General features: G+C 39.6%; 3 protein-coding genes and 1 non-coding gene across 8 annotated transcripts in view; all 4 read left to right on the top strand.

Moving 5' to 3' along the window:
- Window positions 1–24814, top strand: part of zgc:56231 (KISc_KIF23_like and GBP_C domain-containing protein) — a 185905-nt gene that overhangs the window by 160259 nt on the left and 832 nt on the right. Inside the window, exons 2-18 of one of the 5 annotated variants that reach the window (XM_053681237.1) lie at window positions 16896–16943; window positions 17034–17158; window positions 17233–17325; window positions 17531–17650; window positions 17735–17873; window positions 18101–18285; window positions 18423–18516; window positions 18599–18778; window positions 19164–19275; window positions 19425–19487; window positions 19647–19793; window positions 21291–21456; window positions 21601–21780; window positions 22652–22791; window positions 23859–24024; window positions 24112–24226; window positions 24310–24380. In XM_053681237.1, the coding sequence (XP_053537212.1) occupies window positions 17036–17158; window positions 17233–17325; window positions 17531–17650; window positions 17735–17873; window positions 18101–18285; window positions 18423–18516; window positions 18599–18778; window positions 19164–19275; window positions 19425–19487; window positions 19647–19793; window positions 21291–21456; window positions 21601–21780; window positions 22652–22791; window positions 23859–24024; window positions 24112–24226; window positions 24310–24380 (2094 nt within the window). In that variant the 5' untranslated portion in view covers window positions 16896–16943; window positions 17034–17035. Of the gene's footprint in view, window positions 1–16868; window positions 16944–17017; window positions 17159–17232; window positions 17326–17427; window positions 17501–17530; window positions 17651–17734; window positions 17874–18100; window positions 18286–18422; window positions 18517–18598; window positions 18779–19163; window positions 19276–19424; window positions 19488–19646; window positions 19794–21290; window positions 21457–21600; window positions 21781–22651; window positions 22792–23858; window positions 24025–24111; window positions 24227–24309; window positions 24381–24814 lie in introns of those variants that run through there. The other 4 variants (XM_053681238.1, XM_017472233.3, XM_017472234.3 and 1 more) reach the window with 4 other exon arrangements.
- Window positions 143–10484, top strand: plag1 (pleiomorphic adenoma gene 1). The gene is made up of 3 exons (XM_017470994.3): window positions 143–309; window positions 5437–5775; window positions 6826–10484. The coding sequence occupies exons 2-3, from the start codon at window positions 5540–5542 to the stop codon at window positions 7751–7753; spliced, it is 1164 nt and encodes a 387-aa protein (XP_017326483.1). The 5' UTR covers window positions 143–309; window positions 5437–5539; the 3' UTR covers window positions 7754–10484.
- On the top strand, window positions 12948–14949 carry rps20 (ribosomal protein S20). The gene is given in 4 exon segments (NM_001200154.1): window positions 12948–13033; window positions 13922–14021; window positions 14196–14269; window positions 14692–14949. Coding segments are annotated over 4 exon segments (360 nt in total). The 5' UTR covers window positions 12948–13030; the 3' UTR covers window positions 14875–14949.
- On the top strand, window positions 14062–14134 carry LOC124628396 (small nucleolar RNA U54). The gene has a single exon (XR_006982892.1). It is a non-coding gene; the product is annotated as a small nucleolar RNA U54 (small nucleolar RNA).

Below are 24814 nucleotides of genomic sequence, written 5' to 3'. Positions count from 1 at the left end.
GAATGGCCGACGAGTCCGAAAATTTTGATTTTCTGAAAGGTACGGCCGGTGACAGTGAAATATGAAAATGACAGGGTTATACACAAATCACAGAGAGCGGGGGGGCGGGGCAACCTAGTAGGCGTGGCCAAACGGTGTTTGGTTGCACCGCAGCGCATAGCCTACACAATGGCTGCTGGAAAGAGGAGAAAGCAAACAATTTTCAGGCCCGCCGCGTCCAGCAAAAAATATGAGAAAAAAATTATTAAAATTCGGAAAATAGGTGAAAGTCAAGGGAAACGCCCTAGAAAGGATGTTAAGGCTCCCACGGTAAGTTTTGCGCAAATTAAGTAAATTGTTACGGTGTTCTTGAATTAAAATATCGGGGTTATTCAAATTATGAGAGTGAGGGTGAGCTAGGGAAAAAAGTTTGCGTTAATCAGCGCCCAGTTTGGGACCTGAGAGAAAAGCAGCGGAAGATAGAAATTCATAGAAAATTCATATAAATTAAGTTGCTCTGTCTTGTCACGTCGCGTTCACTGCAAATGAATGTCAACAAACGGATGAAATCCCGGAGTTGTAAAAAAGTTGGGGAAAAGTTCTGAATTTTAGTGCAGTTTAAGTTTTTCTCTGAATATAATAACGTCGGTGGTACGGGGTGGCCGTAGCGAACGCACGCGCGTTTAAATATGGTGTAAAAAAAAAAAAAAAAAAAAAAGGTTATAAAATGCACGCCGCACTCATGCTGCTCAAGTTTTGACACATACATGCACGCGAGACGACGGTAAACACCGTGCTGTCGGCTGAATTGCGTTTGCATGTGCCATATCAACGCGTAATGCCGAAATTGGATGAAAATGCGCTATAAGTTTCATTTCACCACGTGATTTAACAAAAGTTGTCGGTTTAAGAGTTGTGCTCGTGTTTACTACTGATCATATCGGAGGAGCCAGGAGATAATACACGGCGTTTCCGTGTGGTTCAGGGGGCTATCCGCGCGAGGAACGTTGCTTGTCAATATCGCAAACAACCAAAATGGAGGGAGAAGTTAAGGGGGACTAATTGGCCGATGCTAAACATTTTCTCCCCCGTGTCCCTCCAAGTACAAACCCCGTGTTTCAGTCCATAACAAACAGCGTGCTGATTCCTCTTACAAACTCACCTTTGCATTCAGTGGCGCGAGCGTGAACTGAGATTGTATCGAATTGAGCTGATTACTAGCACATCCTATGGGGTGGTCAGTCATCACACCAGAGGTGTGTGTGTGTGTGTGTGTGTGTGTGCGGTTCGTGTGCAGACCATGAGGTTCTTATCATCAAGTGTATCACATGAAACTTTCTGAATATATAATGTTGCATTTATGGACGCGCTCGATCACCACCACACCATGCACGCTGGATAAGTCCGAGTTTTGATTGCAAACGTTTTTTGGAGTTCTTCTGATGCGTGAATGTGGACGAAGGAGGGGGCTGGGGGTTGCCTGTTCAGACCGGGGCACGCATGTAGTCCGCATGGAACTTTTGATCGGCTTTGTGTGTAGGTGCTCGGCTTGTGTGTGTGTGTGTGTGTGTGTGTGTGTGCTCCATTTGTTTATTGGGGTTCATGTGGCGCGTGTGGATAGTCGCGGTTTGTTGGAGTGTGCGTGAAGGAGACGCAGCTCCACGTGCGGGATATGCAAATGAAAACCCGACACTTCAACTTGTGGCGTCTCGGTGTGTTTGTGTGTGTCACGTTTCCGCTCGAGAGATGAAACCAAGTGCGTGGCAACGTCCTAAACCGCACAGGCTACTACCGCACTTAGTAGTGTGTGAAAATAGCACGCGATTTCTGGTAACTATGGTAACCTAGGATGGCGTACTATGTAGTGAGATAGTGTGCGGTTTCAGAGGCAGTTAGTGTGTACTCTAGAGCCGCAGATTAACTCATGCTCTTGATCGAAAAGTATTTTATGAAATGATTTCGGATGTTTTGAAAATGCAACATTCTTGCGGCATTCCTGCCTAATTGTATGAGCAATCAAATATTTAAACAATAAAATAATTTTTATAGGTATTTTATTGCACTGTTCTGGTTTGTGTCACAAAAGAAAAACATGTAGTTTAATACAGTAATTTACATATTAATATTGTTTTTGGTGTGGGGTGCAATTCAACTTTTTTTTTTTTTTTTTTTGCTTTACTTCACTATAGAATTTTTAAAAATGACTAAACTAAATAAGATAAATGATTTTTGCTGGTTACATCTTGCAACATCTTGCCATATTCAAAATGCAATTTTATTTTGTTTTGTTGTTAGTAGGTGTTGTGTGTACATGTGCTGTTTGATCTGACTTTAAAAGAAGTTATTTAGGAGTTTTGAGGTTTGAAAAATGTATATTTTTTTGTTTTCAGTACTGTTGCTCAAATCTAAATATTAAAGTTATAATTTTTTTTTTTTACAAAAAAGTCTTTTGTAAGATGTAAAACCATCTCTTCAGGCTGATCAATTATTTCATGAGAAAAAACTCATAGCGTTCACAAACTGTCAGAAATGTTTGCATGTTTTGCTGTTTTATATCTTTTCTTTGAAATAAAATATTTATTTCTGTATTTAGAGTTATTTAAATGATGCTGGATGGTAATGAATTGTTTATCAATGCTGAGCAAATACTTATCTGAATCGATAACTATGTCAAATTTATGATTATGGTTTCTAATTTGATATGTATCTAGTTCTTTCTCTGTACCAAAACATTTTCCTAATCTATTAGTTAAGTATCTCATGAATAAAGGTTTCCTCAACAATTTGGGTAATAAATTTACTGAATTAATGTCAGATTAATATGTATTTTTATATGTAGTATATATGAAATATAATTATGTAGAATTTACATAAAAAAATTATATTTATTGGAGATAATTTCACCTAATGTTCATCACTAGTATATTTCTTTGTTTTTAGTTAATAATTAGCACTCTGATAATACTAACAATTTAGCATGAATAAAACAATATAATTCTTTATTATTCATGGGGTTTTTTTTGGTTAGTTAAATAAAAATTATTAGAAAGATACATTGACAGATTTACAGTTCAGCTTTCATTGAAATGCAAAATAAAATGTTTATAAGGTGTCATGTCTTCTGAGAAAAGTCTTAACTCATGCAATCATGCAACCAAAATGTCAGCCTCACCTTTCATGAAAAATGCTGATCATTCGGTCCATAGTTTATGAATTACACTGAAGTGGGATAGAGAAATATTAAACTACATAGTGTCAGTATGTGGATAGTTAAGGTTTCTTAGACTTTGATAAAGAAACACACTGCTGTACAAATAATGTTCAATTCTCCCAGAGGGACATACTGATGAACCTTTTAGGGTCCTAGATGTAAACTTAGGGTCCTAAATGTAAGAGTCTAGTACTGTTGGGTAGATCGTGAACCTCTCAGTAGTCTGGGTACAATATCACATACATGCAGTGCTGTTTATGTACAACTTAATGGATAAAGATGTAAAGAAGAAGTAGAAGGGAGTGATGAAGGGATAAACAGTTCTGCTATGTATTGCTGAGTAGAGATAGTTGGATGAAACAAGTATAGACCCAACAGTGTGTAAGAAAAAATATATATTGATAGCCTCAGTTTGACCAACAGCACCACAGTATTGCCTTGTTTCTGAATTATGTTCTTTCATAGAATTTAAGTCAAAATATTGAACTCCTTAAAATGCCAGCTAATTGTTTCATTCTTTGTCTTAAGGCATATTATTCAGTAATTACTATTTATTAACTACAGTGAAACTAATACAAATTATATCGGTAGTTACAAGAGTGAGACAAGTCATTCTGGATGCACTACCAGGTCCTGAGGGTTTAAGGGGTCACTATTTTATTTTTTTTATTTCTTATATCTCCCATCATCCCACTGGATGTTCTATGGGATGATAGTATATGTATAGTAATAACTACTTGTGAATAAGACTTCGTATTGAATCCTGTAATTAACTGAGTTGTCTAAAGATTGCTTCTTAATCTGGATGTGATGCAAGACAAGGATTGATGTACATAAAAAATGTGCAAGCTTGTGCATGGAAATGCATTTGAAAATTGCAGGGAACTCCAAGCTGTGAACATATGCATTTTATTTGCTCAGTACCAATAACAGAGACATATAATGCAGTCGATCCATAATTGGACAGACTTTTTGCTGGTTTGGCACTGTATGTGAGCACTGTTGAATCTGGAGATGAAACAATGGTTATGAAAAGACTTTAATATCAAGCACATGTAGCCTACATTTATATCAGGTGAACCGTGTAGGAATTACACTCGTTTTTATACATAGTTCTCCCATTTTATAATCCCAGACGTATTTTGGTAATTGACTGATCAGTTATTTCTTGGCCAGTTGCGTGTTACATCACTTCTTTAAGCGCAGCAGAGCTGACAAAAGGTCTAGAGTTGATACAAGATTTCGCATTTGCATCTGGAGTGTGTTACTGTTGTCAGTGCCAGTATAAGAGGCCATCATGACACTGAGAAGCAGAATAGATGAATCAGACAAATTGCCAAGACAAATCACCTTGTTGGTACAGTGTTTGTGCAGGACATAACCCATAAACACATAGTTGTTCACCACGTCCTCAGAGGATTTACCCCAGGTAACCATTGATACCTTTTATAAATGTACATTAAAAGCCGGTAGAATTCTAACATGGGGCTAAATGAGACAGAGGTAAACTTGTACCAAGAGTCATAGAAAGAGGAAAGTTTGGAGAAAAGGGAACTGCTCACAATATAAAGCATACTACCTCATCTGACATGAAAGATGGTGTTATGACCATGTATGGCGTAGAATGCATTACTTTAACGGAAGGCAAAAGTCCCCAAAACAAGCAGGAACTGAAAACAGCCTGCAGAGAATAACCAGGAAAGATACCCAGCGTCTGGTGATGTCTGAGAGTCACAGACTTCAGGAAGTCATCAATCGCAAGGGATTTGCAACCAAGTACTAAGTTACAGTTTTATTAAGAATTGCGTTCACTTGTTCATCCACTTTCTTATATTTCTCTTAGATAGAAAGGAGGACTGTGTATTTTTTTTTTAAACCAACAACTGTGATTGCTGTTTGTCTCACTTGAAATAGATATAAAGGTAGACAAATTCAGGCTGACATTTCGCACTCTGTAGACTTTTTACCCCAATTCAGATATGCCTATCACTGTTCATCTTACATTTATTTGTGAGTTGAATGACCATGTTCGCCAATGTTTACTGCATACGTTAGGGTTTACCTGATTGAACACACTTAAATCTGTTCAAAAACAAACCTTTCAGTTGAATTAAGTGTTTTGCACCGCAGCAGAATTAAGAATCATTGCTTTATCAAACAGAAATGCAGGATGTTTGTCCAGTCTCCGATCTGCTTTTTCCTTTCTTCTTGTGGAACCCTACCATCATCCTCTCTCACTTCCTCAGTGCCTGGCCTCTCTGTGGTGTTGAAGAGTCAGCCTCTGTCACTCTGTCAGTGATCGGACACATCTCTTGTGTCCACTGCGTGGCTGGCCCGCGCTAAGTCGCCATGGCCACGGTCACCCCCGACGATGACTGCCCCAACCCGGCAGAGCACGATCGAGTGAGGAAGAGGAGGCCAGAGGGGAAAGGGAGGAAAAACTTCCCCTGTCAGCTTTGTGAGAAGGCCTTCAACAGCGTGGAGAAGCTGAAGGTACACTCCTACTCGCACACAGGCGAGAGGCCGTACCGCTGCACGCATACCGACTGCACCAAGGCCTTCGTTTCAAAGTACAAACTGCTACGGTAGGTCCCACTGGGATCCACACACTCATTCTGACTAACAGATGCTTAAGAACAGAGCACTAACCCTCATATTCTGTTCTCTACTTAGCAATGATTGATTTTATGGCCATGCAAATATATCTTGCCTCATATCTTGGAGTTAAAATCGACATAAACAATGTTTAGGGAATGCTTAGTGATCCTCCCAATGGAATGTTTGCGACTGGGTTATAATCACTTTTGATTCATTTTAACACAGGTCAGTTGAATCGAGTTAGCGCAATATTAAAACTAACATAATAAATATTATTGACTTCTATCTACAGTCCCTCCAGGATTTCGTGTTTGCAGAAATTAACACCAAATCAAGCAAACTCTGAAGTATTCAGAAGAGCTTGCAATTTTTCAAAATTACCGCAGAGTTTCAAGACTCGTCATGTGACGTCATCACAACACGCATTCAGCCAAAGCCCTCTTCGATTCACGTGCGTCGAACATGAGTGCAGCTGAAAGGTCTCATGTACCAACAAACATCACAGCGCAAAACTATTTTGTGTAATTGCAATTTCACCAATTCAAGTAGTTTTTCGCAAAAACAACACAAAATACTCTGCAACTTGCATCGCAAATTTTGAAAAATGCCACAGCAAAATCAGGCATTTTTGGCCACAACAACCACAAAATAACTCTGCAAAATCCTGTACAGACTGCATCTAACGGCAGTTTTAATTTTTTTTAAATGTGGGAAATGTTCTGTTATAATGATGAGTCTTTATTAGTCACATATACATTTCAGCACAGTGAAATAATTTTTTTTCGCATATCCCAGCATGTTGGGGTCAGCCATGATAAGGTGGCCTTGGAGCAGAGAGGGTTAAGGGCTTTGCTCAAGGGTCCAACAGTGGCAGCTTGGCAGTTCTGGGGCTCAAACTAACAACCTTCCAATCAGTAACCCACAGCCTTAACCGGCAAGCCACCACTGCCCTCATAATATATAATACTTAACACATGGTCTTTTTTTTGCTCTTCTTTTCTTTCAGTATAATAATGCGTGTTAGTTTGTTTCCACAGCCACATGGCCACGCACTCACCTGAGAAGACCCACAAATGTAGCTACTGCGAGAAAATGTTCCACCGCAAAGACCACCTCAAGAACCACCTGCATACACACGACCCCAACAAGGAGGCTTTCAGCTGTGCCGAGTGCGGCAAGAGCTACAACACCAAGCTGGGCTTCCGAAGGCACCAGGCTCTGCACGCGGCACATCGTGGTGACCTCACCTGCCAAGTGTGTCTGCGGTCATATCCCAGCACCACCCTGCTGCTTGAGCACCTGCGTGCCCATGCCGGCAAAAGCGCCACGGCTGCAGCCAAGGAGAAGCGGCACCAGTGTGAGCACTGCGAGCGACGTTTCTACACGCGCAAGGATGTGCGGCGCCACCTAGTGGTGCACACGGGCCGCAAGGACTTCCTGTGCCAATACTGCGCACAGCGCTTTGGCCGCAAGGACCACCTGACTCGGCATGTAAAAAAGAGCCATGGCCATGAGCCACTGCGTGTGAAGGCGGAGCCGCTGGAGCCCTCAGATCCACACCCCTACCTGTTTGGCCACGCCTCTTACTCTCCTCCGCCTCCGCCACTCCGTCCTGAGCTGGAGAGCTACCTTCTGGAGCTGCAGGCGGAGGAGGTGCCGAAGCTGAGTGCTGCTGCAACGTCCTCCGGAGAGACACCTCCATCTTTGGACTTCCTATCTCCTTTGTTTAACTTCCTGCCCTATGGTCAAGGGGCAGGGCCAGCCTTGGGGGTTTCCTACAGCCAGGAGGAGGGGCTTCCTGTGATGACGCCTTCTCACGACACTCCCGATCCTCTTGCCTCCATTCACACGCTCACGCATCCACACACTCTTTCACAGACACACACCCTCACCGCAAGTTACACACACTCGCCAAGCCTGAATACAACCACCACCCTGCCTCGCTTTCACCAGGCCTTCCAGTGATCCAAACGTACACAGGCGCACACACTTAGCTACCATAGCACTTACACACACCTACACTTACGTGGCACTTAATTTAAACACACACAAAACACACCAATACAACACTTATTACTTAAGTCAGTGAGACTTGTTAAATTATGCGCCTTTGAAAACATATCACTTGCTCATTTAAATCTGCTTTTTAGGAGTTAGCAGTAGAAGATGTTGAGCATCTGACAGCTGTCATTCAAAACAATCTGTCTGGTTTACGAATGTGTATGTGCCTTGGTTTGCAGTGAAGTTTTGCTCTCAGACACCGAGTGCATATAGCTTTCCCATTTAGCACTTTGAATTTCTAGTGATGTTGAAGTTCCATCAAAGCTAAACATTGAAGTTTTTTTTTTAAATCACTTTGTTTGTTGGCTCACAAGCTGATGGGTACTGAAATGCCAGCATCTGAGTGACTCTACACAGCCAAAGGCAACCAAACCCCTCAGAGCCAGTGTGTGGATGGCTCATGTTGTTTTGCCTTTATTTTTATTTTTTATTTTTAAACATTTTTTTATGGCCGTTTGCCTTCATGCTGCTGCTCGTTTTAAGGGCCTTAAACTTTACCAGTGCAGATCTGCTTCTCTATATAAAGCAATAAAGGGAAACATGGACTGACTTTACGTAAGACTATCATGTGTAGACACAAACAGCTCTTAAACACCCCCCTCATTTCTTTCCCCTGCCGTTTGTCTTCATTTTTTTTTCTTTTTTCTTTTCTTTCTTTTCTTTTTTTTTTGCTCCTGGACTTTAGACACCAACACAACCTTCAACCTCATCTGCCAGAATGCTGTCCATTGCACTGATTCTGATTCTCATCAATAATCAAACAAAAAACATTCAGTTGTATGGATCTGTGCTGTCGCATCCGAGGCACACGCAGACGTCTGAATGACATACACAGTCTGTGAAGAAGCTCCGTTGTGAATAAGTTACATTTCTTCAGATAGTTTTACAGAGACTATAGACAGCTCCAGAAGCTGTAAAACACACCTATGGTTGGCACAATCCTTTTTCCCAAAACAACCAGCCAAGCCCCTGTACACATGTGTTTTGTGTGTGTGTGTTTGTGTGTGTGTGGGCAGGGATGATAGAGCTGTGTGCTGAATGAATGTTGGGGTTTTGTTGAATATACATTGGGAGCTGAAGGTTGTTGGATGCTGGAAAGCCTCCTAGTTGGGCATATTTTTCATAATAGCACTTTCTAAAGAATCTGATACCTTGGATTTGTCATGTTATGAATATGTATTTTATGTTAAACAACCTTTTGCATAAAATGTTTAGATGTCATATATAGCTTTTAGCAGATTGTTAGCATATGTGTGTGTATATGTGTGTGTGTGTGTATATATATATATATATATATATATATGTATGTATATTATACACACACACACACACACAGCATATATATAAAATTCTATGTGTGTGATATTTTTACAGGTACACTTCATACAGTGTTTAATGTTGTAAATGTCTCCTGTTTTTGCTTTATTGCACAAAACGTCTGTGTCTCTCAGTGAGACTTAATGCGAATGGTTTATTCCACCCCTTCTTCAAAGCACTTCCATTGTTTAAGTTTTCAAAGGTTTATATATATATATATATATATATATATATATATATATATATATATATATATATATATATCTTCATAAATCTGCAGTTTGTAAATAATTCAGTATTGAGAAAAGTGTATAAAACTGGGAAGACCAGAATGCCTCATATTTTAAGGTGTGAAATGGTGATGTCATTTGATGCTGCTGAGTGGTTTACGGCTTACCTAGGGAAGCTGATTGAAATTGATGTTTTCATTGGGAGACACAGACCTTTAGCAATTCTCCTATTCAGTTTCAGTGGTACCATCATGCAGTGTGTGTATGTGTGAGAGTGGAACAGTCTCTCGATTGGATAATGCTGCTAATGGACATGGTATAGCCCATGATGGCGCAACAGAACTTTTTGTTTTTCTCCTTCTTTCAACTCCATGAAATGTTTTAAGAGGGAGTGGACACGTGTCCACGCGTGTCATATTTTGATGTGTCAATAAGGTGATGTAGTTCGTCTCAAAGCCGATTAGGAGCTGGATGTTGCCACAGCCGTGCTTTTTCAAGGGAAGGGTCTTTTGTAGAACTGAACTCTGAGTGACCTTTTGAAGGCGAAGAAGAAAGGGAGAAAGAGAGTGCGTTTTGTTCAGAGACAGCATTCCAGCCATAATGGTATTTTACATGGTGTCCTTATTGTTTTAATCACATTTCTGTAATGCCATCCTGTGATAGTGGCTTTTGCTAATCAATGTATATGTTACCGTAATGTACTTTTACAAACTACTGTTGTATGTGTATATCCCAAGACAGAATGATTCATAATTATCTGTGTGTGTGTGTGTGTGTGTGTGTGTGTGTGTGTGTGTGTGTGTGTGTGTGTGTGTGTTGAGAACTTGCTGCTGCAGCCTGTGTTTTCTTTTGTCTCCAGATGACATCATCCAAAGAGAAAGTTATTTAGTGGCTGGCTGGATGAGCCAGTTGTGTGCTGTAGAAGGTGAATGGCAATGTGTGAATGTGTGCGTGTAATGTGTCTGAGAAAGAAAGTGTGTATCTGTGTGCATTCAGACGACCTTTGCTGCTATGTGAGGAGAGGAGAGATTTGGTCCAGTGTTAATACTGTTCACAGTACTGAGAGCTCAATAAACATACCAGAAGGACTCATGTTACAGACTGTTTTTTTTCTGTTCCTGTTTGTGTGTCAATATACAGTCTGCAAAATGTATTAAAGAATAGAAACAAAACTGCAAATTGTATAGCAGGAGATCTGGAATAATTGGTATTGAACAAACTGTAAAAATGGAGTGGGAAAGAAAAATGAATTGTATTAGAAAATATTGGGCAGCTGTAAAATACTTGTGTAGGACTTAAACATTGCATATGTTGCATGAAGTTACATGAAATGATTTTGCTATTCGTTTATTAACTGAGTGGTAGCATTATTCAATTTTATTACGTTATAGGGTTTATGTAATTGAAAGAGTTATTGGTAAGTATTCTTTTTATAAAGGTGTATGACATGAAGTTTCTATTCTTGTTCAGTCTGTAAGCACTTAAAGAAGTAAGGAATATTAAGGTTACATAATGTGCATAAGTACAGTTTACAATATAGATAAATCTAATAAAACTGGATTATGATTTATGGTATTATGATTGGCAAATGCATTTTATTATTGTTATTATTATTATTATTATTATTATTACTATTATTACTATTATTATTATTGATGAATTAATTCATAATTATTGAGGGAGGCACAGTGGCTTAGTGGCTAGCATGTTTCCCTTGCACCTCTGGGGTTGGGGTTCAATTTCTTCCTGTGTGCGTGGAGTTTGCAAGTTCTCCTCATGCTTCAGGGGTTTTCACCAGGTACTCCGGTTTCCTCCCCCAGTCCAAAGACACGCGTTGTAAGCTGATTGGCATTTCCAGTGTATGAATAGATGTATGATTGTGCCCTGTGATGGGTTGGCACCCTAACCAGGGTGTCCCCCACCTTGTGCCCCAAGTCCCCTGGGATAGGCTCCCTGTGACCCTGTGTAGGGTAAGTAGTACAGCAAATGGATGGAAAGATTTATTATTATTATTATTATTATTATTATTATTATTATTATTATTATTATTATTATACCAGTAGTCCATTCCTATATGGTTCTAACATTTATGGACAACATAATGAAACGGCACTCAAACAGAATAATGTAAATATTTGTTATTATATAGTAATTGTACAGGACTTGCTACATTATCTTGTATTCATTAGATACTTTCTAATGGCTTGGCAATGTAGTGACATTAGTGTGTGCTGAAGGATTTCTGACTGCAGTCTCTCTGTTTTTAAGTGCAGTATGCTCTTTATTGAATTCAGGGAATTCATCTGGATGTTCCAAAATATCCCTCTTTTCCTCACTCACCAGGACTTTTTTTTGGTATTTTTGGTGTTTTTGGAAATTGTCTTGCTGTAGGCACTTAGTGATGCAGTGCATATAGTTAATGTGTCCAGAGACAAAATGGTATATGGTGCAAAATGTTGCTGTCCTCTCGTGAAATCATTGAGATGATGCGATAGAGTGACATTCTCTCTAAAATTGAGTGAGTCTGAGGCTGCTCTGAATGACTCAGCTTTACACAGCATAGTTACCTGTCCAGAATATATACTTTACATCATCAGTTATTTTCCCTTGGTCATTGCTGAACATGCAGCACACAGCTGATTTTATTGTCTTTTTTTTTAAGGTATTAAAAGTTGTTAACTTTGCCTGACCCAATGTCTGTGTTGCATATGAGCCCTTCATGATATTTCTCACTTTCTTTCCTTAGTCATTCCAAAGACTGACTATAAACAAAAGAACAGAAACCAAAAGCATCCCATTAATCTGCATTAAATAAATTAAATAAAGCTCCAGAACGTGTGCAGAAAATCCAAAACAACTAAATGATTCAGTAGTCTGTATATCAAATTTATTCTTTATTCACCCAAGACGAGTTCTTGGTTTTATGCCATCTGTATTTATTTGAAATGACGTTTTATGGCTTTTATGAACCCCCTGGCTTTGTGATATTTATTAATTAAACATTACAGTATAATGACTATGTAGGCCTATGATGATCTAATTTGGCTCTTTGATTAGACTACACTAGAGTCTAGAGCTGCATTTGCTAGACTGCTCATATTGTTTACTTGGTGTGTGGTCCCAGGGTTTTATATATTTACAAAGTTGCTAATGTTGTTAACTTGAGAGAAAAGATCGTTCCGATGAATGACTGTATAAACGAATGAAATGAACACATGAAATGGACGAACTCGGTATATTTTCTCTCCTAATAGCTGCAGTGATACACAACATGGCAGTCAGCACTGGACTAACAGTGCGTCAGTGAGCGCATATCCTGAAGCGCCCAGTGAACCCGCTGACCCTCTGTCCTGCTTCTGGACGCTGACGTCAATGGGCGGAGATGCTGTCAATCGTTTGCCATATCAGCCAATCTACTCACGCGCTTCTCTCCCGCCGTGTATCTGCTCTTTCTATTGGTCGGATATGAAGGGTCACAGAGGTCGCGCAGTACCCGGATGTGTTATATAAGGCTCCGAGCAGGCCGCTGAGCCTCCCTTTTCCTGAGAATAGAGCACACGGTGTGTTTGTGCTTCCTGGCTCACCGCTGTTCGCGTTTCACTCCTACGAATAAGTCGGTCAGGAATACTAAATTATGGTAAATGTTTTTAATATTTGTTCTCTAATATGTTTTTACGCAACAATATCGAAATTATATCGGGATTTTTTTTTTATTTATAAATGAGTTTTTCTCCATGCACGTGCGGCTCGTTTTAGCCGGTTAGCTTGTCTTATTAGAAAACGGCTGGTCTGTTTCGCTTCAGGGTACTGAATAACATTCTACGTTACTGATCCTGATGAATTGGCTCAATGCTTCCACGAAAAAAAAAATCTGTGTAGATTGAGTGTTGTACTTATTAAAGCGCTATGAACCTGTAGTTCACTATGTGGCTTGTCTATTATGAGTTTGTGGAACTACTCATTTACAGGTAGAAAATAAAACACTGAGTATTTTGACATACGTGTAGGTGTTTCTAGATGAAGCTTAATCACTGTTACTTTCACACAGTTTGAGTCCGGATCAGAGCTGATATTTGGTCTGGTTAATTTCCAGCTACACATAAACTAACTAAACTGTTGTAACTAGTGTAAAGTATTTAGTGTGTTGTGTATAGGTTTTTGTTATCCAATTATCCATGACACTGCAATTAAGGATAACAGCTTGATGAAAAAATCTGGCCTTAACCCAAAATACATTGTATATTGGTTCACTTCCTACATTTTGGTTGATTCAGGGTTACATTGGGCATTTGATGGGAGTTTGGCCGTCTGGCTCGTATGCTCAGACCTGTTTTGGTCTGCTGGGTTTCTTGTACACTGTCCTGCCTCAATGCATCTCGCCAACACTAAAAGCTACATCTGTGGAAGTGCCTTAAATGTAAAGAACGGCACATCTTTCTGTTGGGGTGATGGTGTTACTGATTTGTTGAAGTGGTAGATTACTTTACATCTAGAAAGTACCCTGATGGTGGTTCCTAACTTGCAGGCATTCAAAGACACTGGCAAAGCTCCCGTTGAGCCTGAGGTGGCCATTCACCGCATCCGGATCACCCTCACCAGCCGCAACGTCAAGTCTCTTGAAAAAGGTTGGTAGTTGAAATGTGTTTCCTTTTTTTAAGCATCCCATGGCAATGAGGACAACCTACATTAAAATGATTCTGTGTATGAATTACAAACTATACGCTATTCTGAGCCAACGTCCATGCCTATGCTTAGGTTTGGCCTTGTTTTCCCCCCTAATATGTAACTGTACCTTCTAGTGTGTGCTGATCTGATCCGTGGTGCTAAGGAGAAGAGTCTTAAGGTGAAAGGACCTGTGCGCATGCCTACCAAGGTAAATAATGCAGGTTCACGAGTACCATTTTAAAATGATCGTGTGGCACACTGATCCTGTGGTTATTCAACTTCCATGAATGTTTCAGCTCAGTAGTTAAGATGTTGATTACTTGACTGGGAGGTGGTGGGTTCAAAATCCCACTGCTGGGCCCTTAACCCTCTACTGCTCAGTTGTGTAAATGAGACATGTAAGCTGCTCTGTGAAATAGCGTGAAAGGTTATCTTGTAAAGTTGTCTTGCCATTCTTGACAGAATATGTAAATTGGTTATGTATCTTATAGAGGGATTTCAGTCCAAATAGACTTTTTTTTTTTATTAAACTCTCCAACATATTACAGTATGTTGGAATTTGCAGGTATTTAACTAATGCAAGAATATCAGTTCTATGCTGTAACTTATATTTTTCCTTTCTCCTTTCAGACTCTGCGCATCACCACCCGTAAGACTCCTTGTGGAGAGGGTTCAAAGACCTGGGATAGGTTTCAGATGAGGATCCACAAACGCCTCATTGACCTTCACAGCCCGTCTGAGATTGTCAAGCAGATCACCAGCATCAGCATCGAGCCTGGTGTCGAAGTTGAGGTTACCATTGCAGACGCATAAGCTGCCTTTTGGGTTGCCAATGTGAATAGCACTGAACTATTCATGTGTGCGCAATAAAAGATCATTTGGAAAGAACATGCTGTGGTTTTGTCTTGGTGGTCTGATGCAACACTGATGCATGTTCAAACATAACGTGTCTGATCTTTGGTAGATCCTTTATAAATTAATCCCTGGTTCTTTTTAAATCTGACATATCTGAAGTTTATTCCAACCTAATTTAAAGGAAATCTGAGATTTCTAGGAGGAGTACAAAAGTTTCTGAAAAATGCACAAATTCCCAAATTGGGCAACTTTCTGTTGGGTGTAGTCACACAAACCAATGGTAAAATTTGTACGATGACATTCATTCTCATGCCAAACTTCATGACTGTCAAACCAACTGTCTCCTGACCATTAAAACTATTGCCCACCATTACATCCATGTTTAAAATATCCACTATTCCTTCACAATTTATAAAACATGTCTGAGTTTATAATAATTACATTTAAACTGAATCTGATTATCATTGTAGAAGGAGTTGAAATTATATGAAGAAACGCAACTTTCAAAATGGTGACACTGTTGGGTGGAGCTAATACACACCAATAGGAAATATGTCCTATATCATGTGGTCAGTGTCTCCACCAAAATTCGTAAATGTCAGACAAACTTTGTGGCAACCACAACAAAACTCATTCTGAAACGTTAGGGGGTGCTATGGAGTCAACTGACTAAAACGTAAAAGAAGTGACCAAAGAATTATCAAATTTGAGCAAAGTGTGATGAGTACACCAATTTTCACTGACTTGTCATGTACTGCAAGGGTGTCAAATTTATGTTCAAAACCTAGGTGGTGCTATGGAGTTCAACAGTCACACTTATGCTAAACTGCAGTATCAGGTGAAAAGTTGTTTCTCCAGCCATTATAAGCCTCTGAAAATGCTGTGGGAACATTTAAAAACCCCACATTCCAGCCAGCATGGCTGACATTCTGTTGGCTGAAGTCGGATACAAACGAGTGAAGGTCATCGTTCATCTTGAGTGCAAAGACCATACCAAATCTTGTGCTCCTCTGAGAAAATTCATCAAATTCCATTCCGCTGTTCGGGGGCGCTATGGAGCTGCTTAACCACGGCCAAGCCTATTTACTACATTGTTTGAATTTGTGCCAGGTATGATGCATATGCAGAATTTAATTCATTTTGAGGCATCACAAATGTCTCAAAAATGAGTGAAATAGCTAAATAGAATAATAATATTATAATAATAATAATAATAATAATAAACACATCCAAAACAATAGGGCTTTGCATCTTCAGTGCAGGCCGCTCTCCGCCTGCACCTCTGGTGCTCAGGCCCTAATAATAATATTAATCAGAGCAGATCCAGTAGAGCCTCACACCATCTGTGTTCAGGCCCTAATAAAAAATAAACAATAAAAATCAATCCTAACAAAAAAAGAGACATCTCTGTAAATATTCAGTTATTTTTTAAAAAACAACAACAACAAAAAAAACCTTTCCCCCAAATCCAATTCCAACCTTTTTCTATTTGTTACAGGATTGAATGTTATTTTTTTTCTCTGATGACTGATCCACCATTTTTTGCTTGTATTGGCCCTACACTGATTCTGGGTCTCAGATTGTGTCATCTCTAATTCATGGTAATTTGACTCACTTGCTAAATAGTTAGGCCTGTCCTATGGTATAGTCCTCTCACCTGTTATGCAGGTTGATACATACATTATAACAATTATTATTAGCTTCATCCTGAAAGAATTAAGTATTATAAAATAATTAGTATACAAAGAGTTGTGAAGTGTCAGTAATGCTTCAGCGGAGTCAGATAGTTGCAACCTTCGCACTTAAGTAGCTGATTAATGCTCAGCTCTGATTGGAGGACTGGATTTGAAACTCACACATAATTGGCTAGGTGGCATTTTGGGGTGGGATTTTGTCTCATCACTGAAAGTGGATAAAGCTGTTTTGTTCGAGGTTTTCTACTGAGTCTAAATCTAAACGTGTTGATTCCATCTAGCTATTTTAAACAAAAGCAGTTTGTCATTACTAGATGAATTGGAGCTGAAGAGGTTTGTTGGTTTCTGAAGGTATTTGGTAAGCACAAAACATACATGTGCATTCATTTCTGAGATAAGTGTTTTAGTCATTTCTTGTCACAGTCATGGCAGCAACTATTGACCTGACACACGAAGGCACGGTTTTGGTGGCCATGGAGTCAACAGCGTGTGATCCTCACCACACTGCATTACCAGAACTTTCTGGCCTTTCATCCATTACTTCACAGGTAATGATGGTGCCATTAAACCTTCCTTTGTGTGTAGTAGTCCTGGTAAATTTACCTTGTGTGGGTCTTTGCAGAATGAGTCTGTTGATGGATGTGAGCAGCAGCTTCGAGTTTTCCTCAGAGTTCGTCCATTCAGTAAGGAGGAACTAGACAACAATGAGGACCAGGTTCGTGTCTGCTGGCCTTGCTGTTTCCAATGTTGTTTAAATGAGTCGTTCTCAAACCAGGCCTCAGGGCTCCTCTGGCACTCCATGTTTTTCGTTTCCCAGTGTTGTATGATTTGGGATAGAGTGAAAATGTTGACTGTTCAAAAGGCCTTGAGGACTGCTGTGAGAACCAAAGGTGTAAAAAGCATATTTCGTTTGTATTCAGGGTTGTGTGGTGTTTGAGAGTGCAGAAACTGCTATGCTTCATGCTCCAAAAGGCTCTGCCACTATGAAGTTCAGTGAAAAAGGCATTGGCCAGCAGGTGCACAAGTTTGGCTTCACCAAGGTACTGACTAGTTACTGAAGACTGATACTCCTTTCTTATGACCTTCTCCATGCAGTTTCATGAAATGGTATGTTTATGATGTAGATTTTTGGACCAGAGTCAACTCAGGCGGAGTTCTTTGATGGAACGATTAGATCGCAAGTTCAGGACTTTCTGCAGTGCAAAAATGCACTGGTGTTCAGCTATGGAGTAACCAATGCTGGGAAGACACATACCATACAAGGCATGGAGTATTGTAGTAATTACTTGCCTTTCAGTTGGGATAAAAGTATTAAAGTGTATAGATTAATCATAGAATACCTTTCAGACACCATGTAATGAGGATTGATTCCTTTTCTGTTCTCAATTCTGTAGTGTGATTGTCAGTGTTTGCCTGTGTGGAACTATGTGCCTGTTGTGATGTACAAGTTAACACTTCTTACTTCTGTTGATGTGTCTGTGTGAGTACAGGCTCTCCAAAAGACCCTGGTATTTTGCCGCGTGCCCTTGACACAGTGTTCAGGCATGTCAATGGGCGGCTGTATGAACAAATGGACCTGAAGCCGTACTTGAACTCGGATGTGCAGAAACTGGACACTGATCAGCTCAAAATGGAGAAATCTGCCAAGACTGCGCTCTTCAGTATGCTGAAAGAGGTACCAACACAAACGTTCCATGGCTAAATAAAATGTATGAAAACAATTTCCTGTAATATTCCAATTTAAAATTGTGCACACTGACCTTACATTTAATGAGGATAGATTACAAAATGTTATTTTATTTGTGTCTGCAGGACTCGGAGTCCACAAGAACCAGCAGGAGACGGAGCTCTTCCTCTTCTTCCATCAACAGTCTCTCTTTCTCTGGAGTCTCTTATGATCAGACATGTAATATTACAATATCACAAATGTGGTCTGCTTATAAAAATAAAAAAAGAAGCATTTTAATGTTTCTTTTCCCATCTCACAGTGGACAGTGCGGAGGGAGTCGTCGACGATTTACAATGTGTCTACTCGCTGTGGGTTGCATACTATGAGATCTACAATGAGCAAGTGTATGACCTGCTACAGCCTGCGCTCTCTAACAGGACGAAGAGGCGTGCTGCTTTGCGTTTGTGTGAGGACAGTGCTGGGAATTCCTATATTAGAGGTTACTATGCTTTTGTAATTGTTTATCGCCCCTTGTGAGAACTGGCCAGCAATTAATGTGCTATAGCAATTTTGATCACTACGGGCAGTAATTAAATTTTCATACGCTGCCCATCCATTACACATCATGAGAAGGGAGGGTTTTTAAGGCATATAACAATAAATTGATCCTGGAAATAAATAAATAAATAAATAAATAAATAAATAAATAAATAAATAGATAAATAAATAAATAAAAATATATAATGTATATATATTTCCAGCTGTTTTTGTTAGACTTTTGTATAACCCTGAGGCCAGTGAAATGACTGCTTGTGCAGCACATATGAAACAAAATTGGTGTAGTCATGCCCCATGTGACCGTGTTATTCCTCTGTATGTTGTAGATCTGAGGTGGGTTAATATACAGAGCACAGAAGAGGCATCTAAAGTTCTACGTGTTGGGAACAAGAATCGCAGTGCAGCTGCCACCAAAATGAATCAGTCATCCAGCAGAAGGTAACGGTCACATCTCTATAAGCTCTTGTACTGTTTCACCATGGTGTGTGTGTGTGTGTGTGTGTGTGTGTGTGTCATAAAGTTGAAGTCTTGTACTGGCCTAAAAAGGAGTTGTACCTGGTTTTAGGAGACACTTTTTTTGTACCTAGCCACAGCATCTTTTCCATCAAGCTGATGCGCATTGATGGAGCTGATGTCCAGGGAATATCAGAGTAAGTTTTTGTTTGTCCTTTTTAAAACTGTTTATGCTGGCTGTTTGTGAATGGTATATATGAGATTGTGTGTGGGTTTTTTTATTTTTATTTTTTTAAAAAAATTTTTTATTATTTTTTTAAAAAATTATCTCGCTCTCGCTCTCCCTCCCTCCCCAGGCTTTCTTTGTGTGACCTGGCTGGTTCGGAGCGATGCAACAAGACTCAGACATTTGGGGAGCGTCTGAAGGAAGCTGGAAACATCAACAATTCCCTGCTGATTTTGGGAAAGTGCATTGCAGGGCTCCGCAACAACCAAGGTGAAAGGTACGGATGTTCTGCGGGAGGAAATGGCTTCATATTGAACACTGTGACAATATACGAGTGTGATGGTTTGCTGATCCAGTGTTTAAGGGGGTGGATGACATTTCCTTCAAATATGCTGCAGTAGTGGCTCCCATTCCCTGGTCTTGGATTACCCCTACCTTGCATATTTGGACTTTCCTTGCTTTACCTGTTGTCTTGTGAAGGAACTGTTAGCCTAAACACACTCTTCAGTGTTTTAAAGTGGGATGACTAGGGACATGCACTCAAATATGCAGTGCAGGGGTAATTCAGAATCAATAGTGAGTTCATATGATTCTTTTGAATGTTTTCCTTTAGTGTGCGACATATGTGTGTGTTCATGTATAAGATCTATAAGATGAGTCACAAAGCTCAGTTTCCCACAAAGGCATTTATTCTATCTAACAAAGAACACTACTCCAGACCTGCCTAAAACGTCTCGATCAAAGGCCAGATATTACTTTTGCAAACGTCTTTGTCACAATTTGAAATATCTGCATAATGCTGCCCTAACATTTTTAACTAATTACATTTTTTAAAACTGCATTTTGTTGTCACTTCAAGTGAAGACAAATTAAACCATTAACATGTCTGAAAAGTAAGGGCTACAAAATAAAAACTTACCACGTTCTGCTCAAGTAGTGCTTGCACAGTTGGTTCTGATTGATCTGCTCGATCATCCACATTTCGGGAATCTGACTCGGGCTCAAACTGGTGCAGTAAAACTGACATTTAATAATTGTTTTATAATTGCTTTAGAAGCCTTGGAAGCTGAAGCTTGCAACTATTGTAAGGGGTGTTACAGTTCCGACACTCACTTGAGGTTTTAGGCCAATCATAATGCAATGGGTCAGCTGGCCAATCGGAGCGTGCTGGGCTTTTTGGAAGGAGGGGATTTGGAGAAACCTCGACTCTAAGCATTTCAGACAGACTGCAATAATGTACAGTATGTGGAAAAACTTTTTTCCCCCTTAGAATTAAAGCATGTTAACCTATTCTATTAAAATCATATAACACCTTTTACAGAATAATTTCACCTAACTGTCATGACCATCAAATGAATTTTATTGGTCAGATAAAAAAAATAGAATGTACATAAACCAGAACTTACTTCTATAAAGGTAGGAAAGGAAAACTATAAAAACTTTTATGTAATGGATACAAAGATCTGTGGCAGAAACAGCGTGACTCTGCAAGGTGCAAGATGTGCAGTAGTTTGTCCAATATATGCCGATATGCTGAGGTAGTTGGGTGTTGTGGAAATGAGTCCAATCACTAGTCCTATGTGTTGCCTGATTTTACATTCTACTGTTTGCATGAACTAATGTAGGGTGTAATCCTTTTTAAAATAAATAAATAAATAAATAAAAACTACACTGCAAGTGTATGTACCACGATATATTTAGTACTGTGATATTGGGTTTCATTGTCTTGCGCCATGACGGTTTCACCTGGATAAGCATTATCTGCCTGTTCTAGGGCGAAGAACAGCTACATTCCGTTTCGTGAAAGCAAACTGACCCGCCTCTTCCAGGGAGTGTTTTGCGGTCGTGGTAGGGCTTCCATGATTGTGAACATCAATCAGTGTGCTTCAACTTATGATGAGACTCTCCACGTCATGAAATTCTCTGCTGTGGCCAAAGAGGTACTTCTACAGTGCCCAAAATACTAGAAAGCATTGTCTGCATGATTTAACTGAAAATTCCTGCATTTCAAGGAAAGATGGGAGGTTTACAGGAACTGTTAAAATGATTTGCAGTTAAAAATAAAGTAAACTTTTGCCTGCCAGGTGGTTCAGGTGATCCAACCTCGCTCTCTTGAGTCGTTAGCGCCACGCCTGCTTGGTCGAGATGGAAAGCCTTTACTAAAAAATGGGTTACTTGACAGCCAGGCAGTGGATGACTACCTGTCAGAGGATGAGCTGTTTGATGGTGATGAAGAGGCAGATATGTCAATATTACCCCAGGAGGTAATCTTTGTAACACTATAACCCCAGCTTTTATAATGCAACACTGTATATAAATAAAATAAATAAATCAAACATACAGGTACATCTCAAAAAACTCAAATATCGTGGAAAAGTTAACTTGATTCCTCTAATTCAAAAAGTGGAACTTTAACATATTCCAACTTCATTACACAAAGTGAAATATTTCAAGCCTTTTTTTGGCTTTAATCTTGATTATGGCTTTTAGCCAAGGTTTTGGAGCACTTCATGCTTCCATCTACTGACAAGCTTGATGGAGATGCTGATTTCCTTTTCCAGCAGGACTTGGCACCTGCCCACAGTGCCAAAACTAGTAGTAACTGGTTTGCTGATCATGGTATTACTGTGCTTGACTGGCCAGCCAACTCGCCTGAACTGAACCCCATAGAGAATCTGAAAGACTCCAGACCCAACAATACAGACAAGCTGAAGGCTGCTATCAAAGCAACCTGGGCTTCCAGAACACCTCAGCAGTGCCACAGGCTGATTGCTTCCATGCCATATGCTGCATTGATGCACTAATTTGTGCAAAAACAGCCTCGAAAAAGTATTGAGCGCATAAATTAACATACTTTGCAGAAGGTCAACATTTCTGTCTTATAAATTCTTTACTCTAATATTTTGAGATACTGGAATTTTTATTTCCATGAGCTGTAATCAAGATTAAAACAAAGCCTTGAAATATTTCTTTGTATAATGAATCTAGAATATATGAAAAATAAATTACAGAAAAAAAAAATGAACTTTTCACAATATTCTAATTTTCTGGTGTTTGTGTGTGCTCTTGCATTTGCCTTAAAGGGCAAATAAAACCTGTTCACTGAGGTGTGCGTGTGTGCGTGTGTGCGTGTAGGAACTGTTGAATCTGGTGGAGAGTCTTCGCGCAAAGCTGTTGGCTGAGCGCAAGAAAAATCTGCTGCAGGAGATTCAGATCCGCAAAGAGATGGGTGATGCCATGATGCAGCAAAGCATGGAGATTGAAGAACTTCACAGGTGTGTCTGTACTTGTATTTGGGTTATAAATGAATTAATTGCACCAAGGGTGAAATTGTGCAAGAAAGACTTGAATGTCTCCTGAAGGTTTGCACAATTCATTAATGTTTCTATTGAAATTAAATTATCAATTCCAAAGACTTTCGCTTGTAATTGATTTATCGACGATTTGGTCCATGAGCCCTGAAATAACGCTTCCAAAATGCAAAATACAATCTGTACAGAGTTTTTTGCGATTGTTGCGGCCAGACAAAGCTTGATTTTGCTGCAACCTTTTTCACCATTTGTGATGCTACTTGCAGAGTTTTTTAGTGGAATACTTGAATTGGCAAAATTGCAATTGCACAAAATTGTTCGGTTTTTTTTTTTTTGTTTGTTTGTTTGTTTTGGGTTTTTTTGCACAGAATTATCTTTCACAGTGATGTTTGGTAAATGAGACCTTTTCAACTGTGCTCATGTTAAATGCTTGCGAAATAGAATGGAGCACTTTAGCTGAATGTGCGTTGTGATGTCACTTGATGACTCTTGGCCCAAATCTGGAAAATCATGATATGGCACTCGTTCTGCGATTTCAAAATCCTGGAAGGACTGAAAATAGGTTTTTGAATGAAAAACAAACTTGAACCTGGGATCCAACATTCAAATGTTGCAGAAAATCAAAAAATAAATGGCAGCAAATGTTGAGTATATTTATAGAAACCTTCAGTAGGTCTCTTGCTATAACTTAATTATGAAAACCACTCTGATCCCTTTTGCTTTAAAAATTACTATTATATACTTAAAGCTTTTACTCTAACTTTTTTTTTTTATTATTATTTAACTTGGGCACAATGAGGCTGAGTGAGCAGGAAAGAAGTGAGTTCAGTTTCTGTGGCTGGAGTAAAAGGGGATTTAAGCAGATGGCTATTTATGATTTGGTACTTTTGGTAAATGTGACCTGACCTACCAAATATAGTCCTGCTCAAATGGGCCAGAAGAAAAATATTCTGACCTATATTGTTCTTTCTTTGCCAACTGTAAGACCCTAATTCTGAAAGTGAGTTGACAAGTGTTGGTTTACTTATTAGTCGTCAGATGGCAGACCTGAAGGAGAGCTATGAGGAGAAAATGGACAGCACATTTGAGATGTATAAAGAGGCACTGAAGGAGCATGCCTACCAGTGTGCCCTGGAACGGCTAGAAGAAGAATACGTCCCGCTAGATGAGTTCACTGCTGAGCAGGACCGAGCCAAGGTGCCTACTTTTACTAAGTGGAATTCAATTACTGACTTGTGTTCCATACTTTATCGCTCACTGATTGAACATTTCCTGTTTGATTAGGAGCTTGAGAGGCGTGTGAATGAATTGGAACGGAAGCAACATGGTTCTGCATCGGTTCTTCAGCAGGAAAACTCGACACAGACTGACCTGATGCAACCGAGCACAGAGGAGATCGGTTAGTTGATTGTATACATGTGGCTACATCTTTGACCCATTTTCAATGCCTGAACATCAGACATCACCTTTGTTTCCTTTTAGATTCTGAGCGGTTCAAACTTCTCTACAAGGAGAAATGTGCTGTGGAACAAGTGTGTGCAGAAAAACAAGAGGTGGAGTATATTACAGCTGTATATGTTCTGATTCCTGAGTCATACTCTTAATAACAGACTGCTTTGTGTAAATGAATTGGTTTGATCACCCTTTATCTGAGCAGTGGGTCCATGCTGTAATCCATATAATCCAACCATAGACATGTGACAAATTAAAGGAAAAACTAATGAAAGGTGTTAAGACACCAGAAGCCCTTCAGTACTCCTAGCCTTAGATTCTACGACACTGTGGAACTGTACTGGAATGATGAACACCATCCTTCCACAAGAAATTCCTGCAGTTAATGTTTTGACGGTGGTTATGGTGATTGGAAGCCCTGTTTAACACATCACTCCAAAATCTCAACGGTGTTCAATTAAGTTAATTTGGTGACCATGAAGACTGTGGTACATGACTTTTTCATTTTCATGCTCCTCAAAGTATTGTCAGCCCT

The sequence above is a fragment of the Ictalurus punctatus genome, chromosome 7 (assembly GCF_001660625.3).
Source record: "Ictalurus punctatus breed USDA103 chromosome 7, Coco_2.0, whole genome shotgun sequence".
Classification (NCBI taxonomy): domain Eukaryota; kingdom Metazoa; phylum Chordata; class Actinopteri; order Siluriformes; family Ictaluridae; genus Ictalurus; species Ictalurus punctatus.
Note: the sequence above shows the minus strand (reverse complement) of the source record. Positions and strands in the feature narration are given on the sequence as shown.

Coding starts and splice junctions, on each gene's coding strand:
- plag1 (XM_017470994.3), top strand. CDS start 5,540: ATGGCCACGGTCACCCCCGACGATGACTGCCCCAACCCGGCAGAGCAC. Junction 5,776..6,825: donor TCAAAGTACAAACTGCTACG/GTAGGTCCCACT, acceptor TTGTTTCCACAG/CCACATGGCCACGCACTCAC.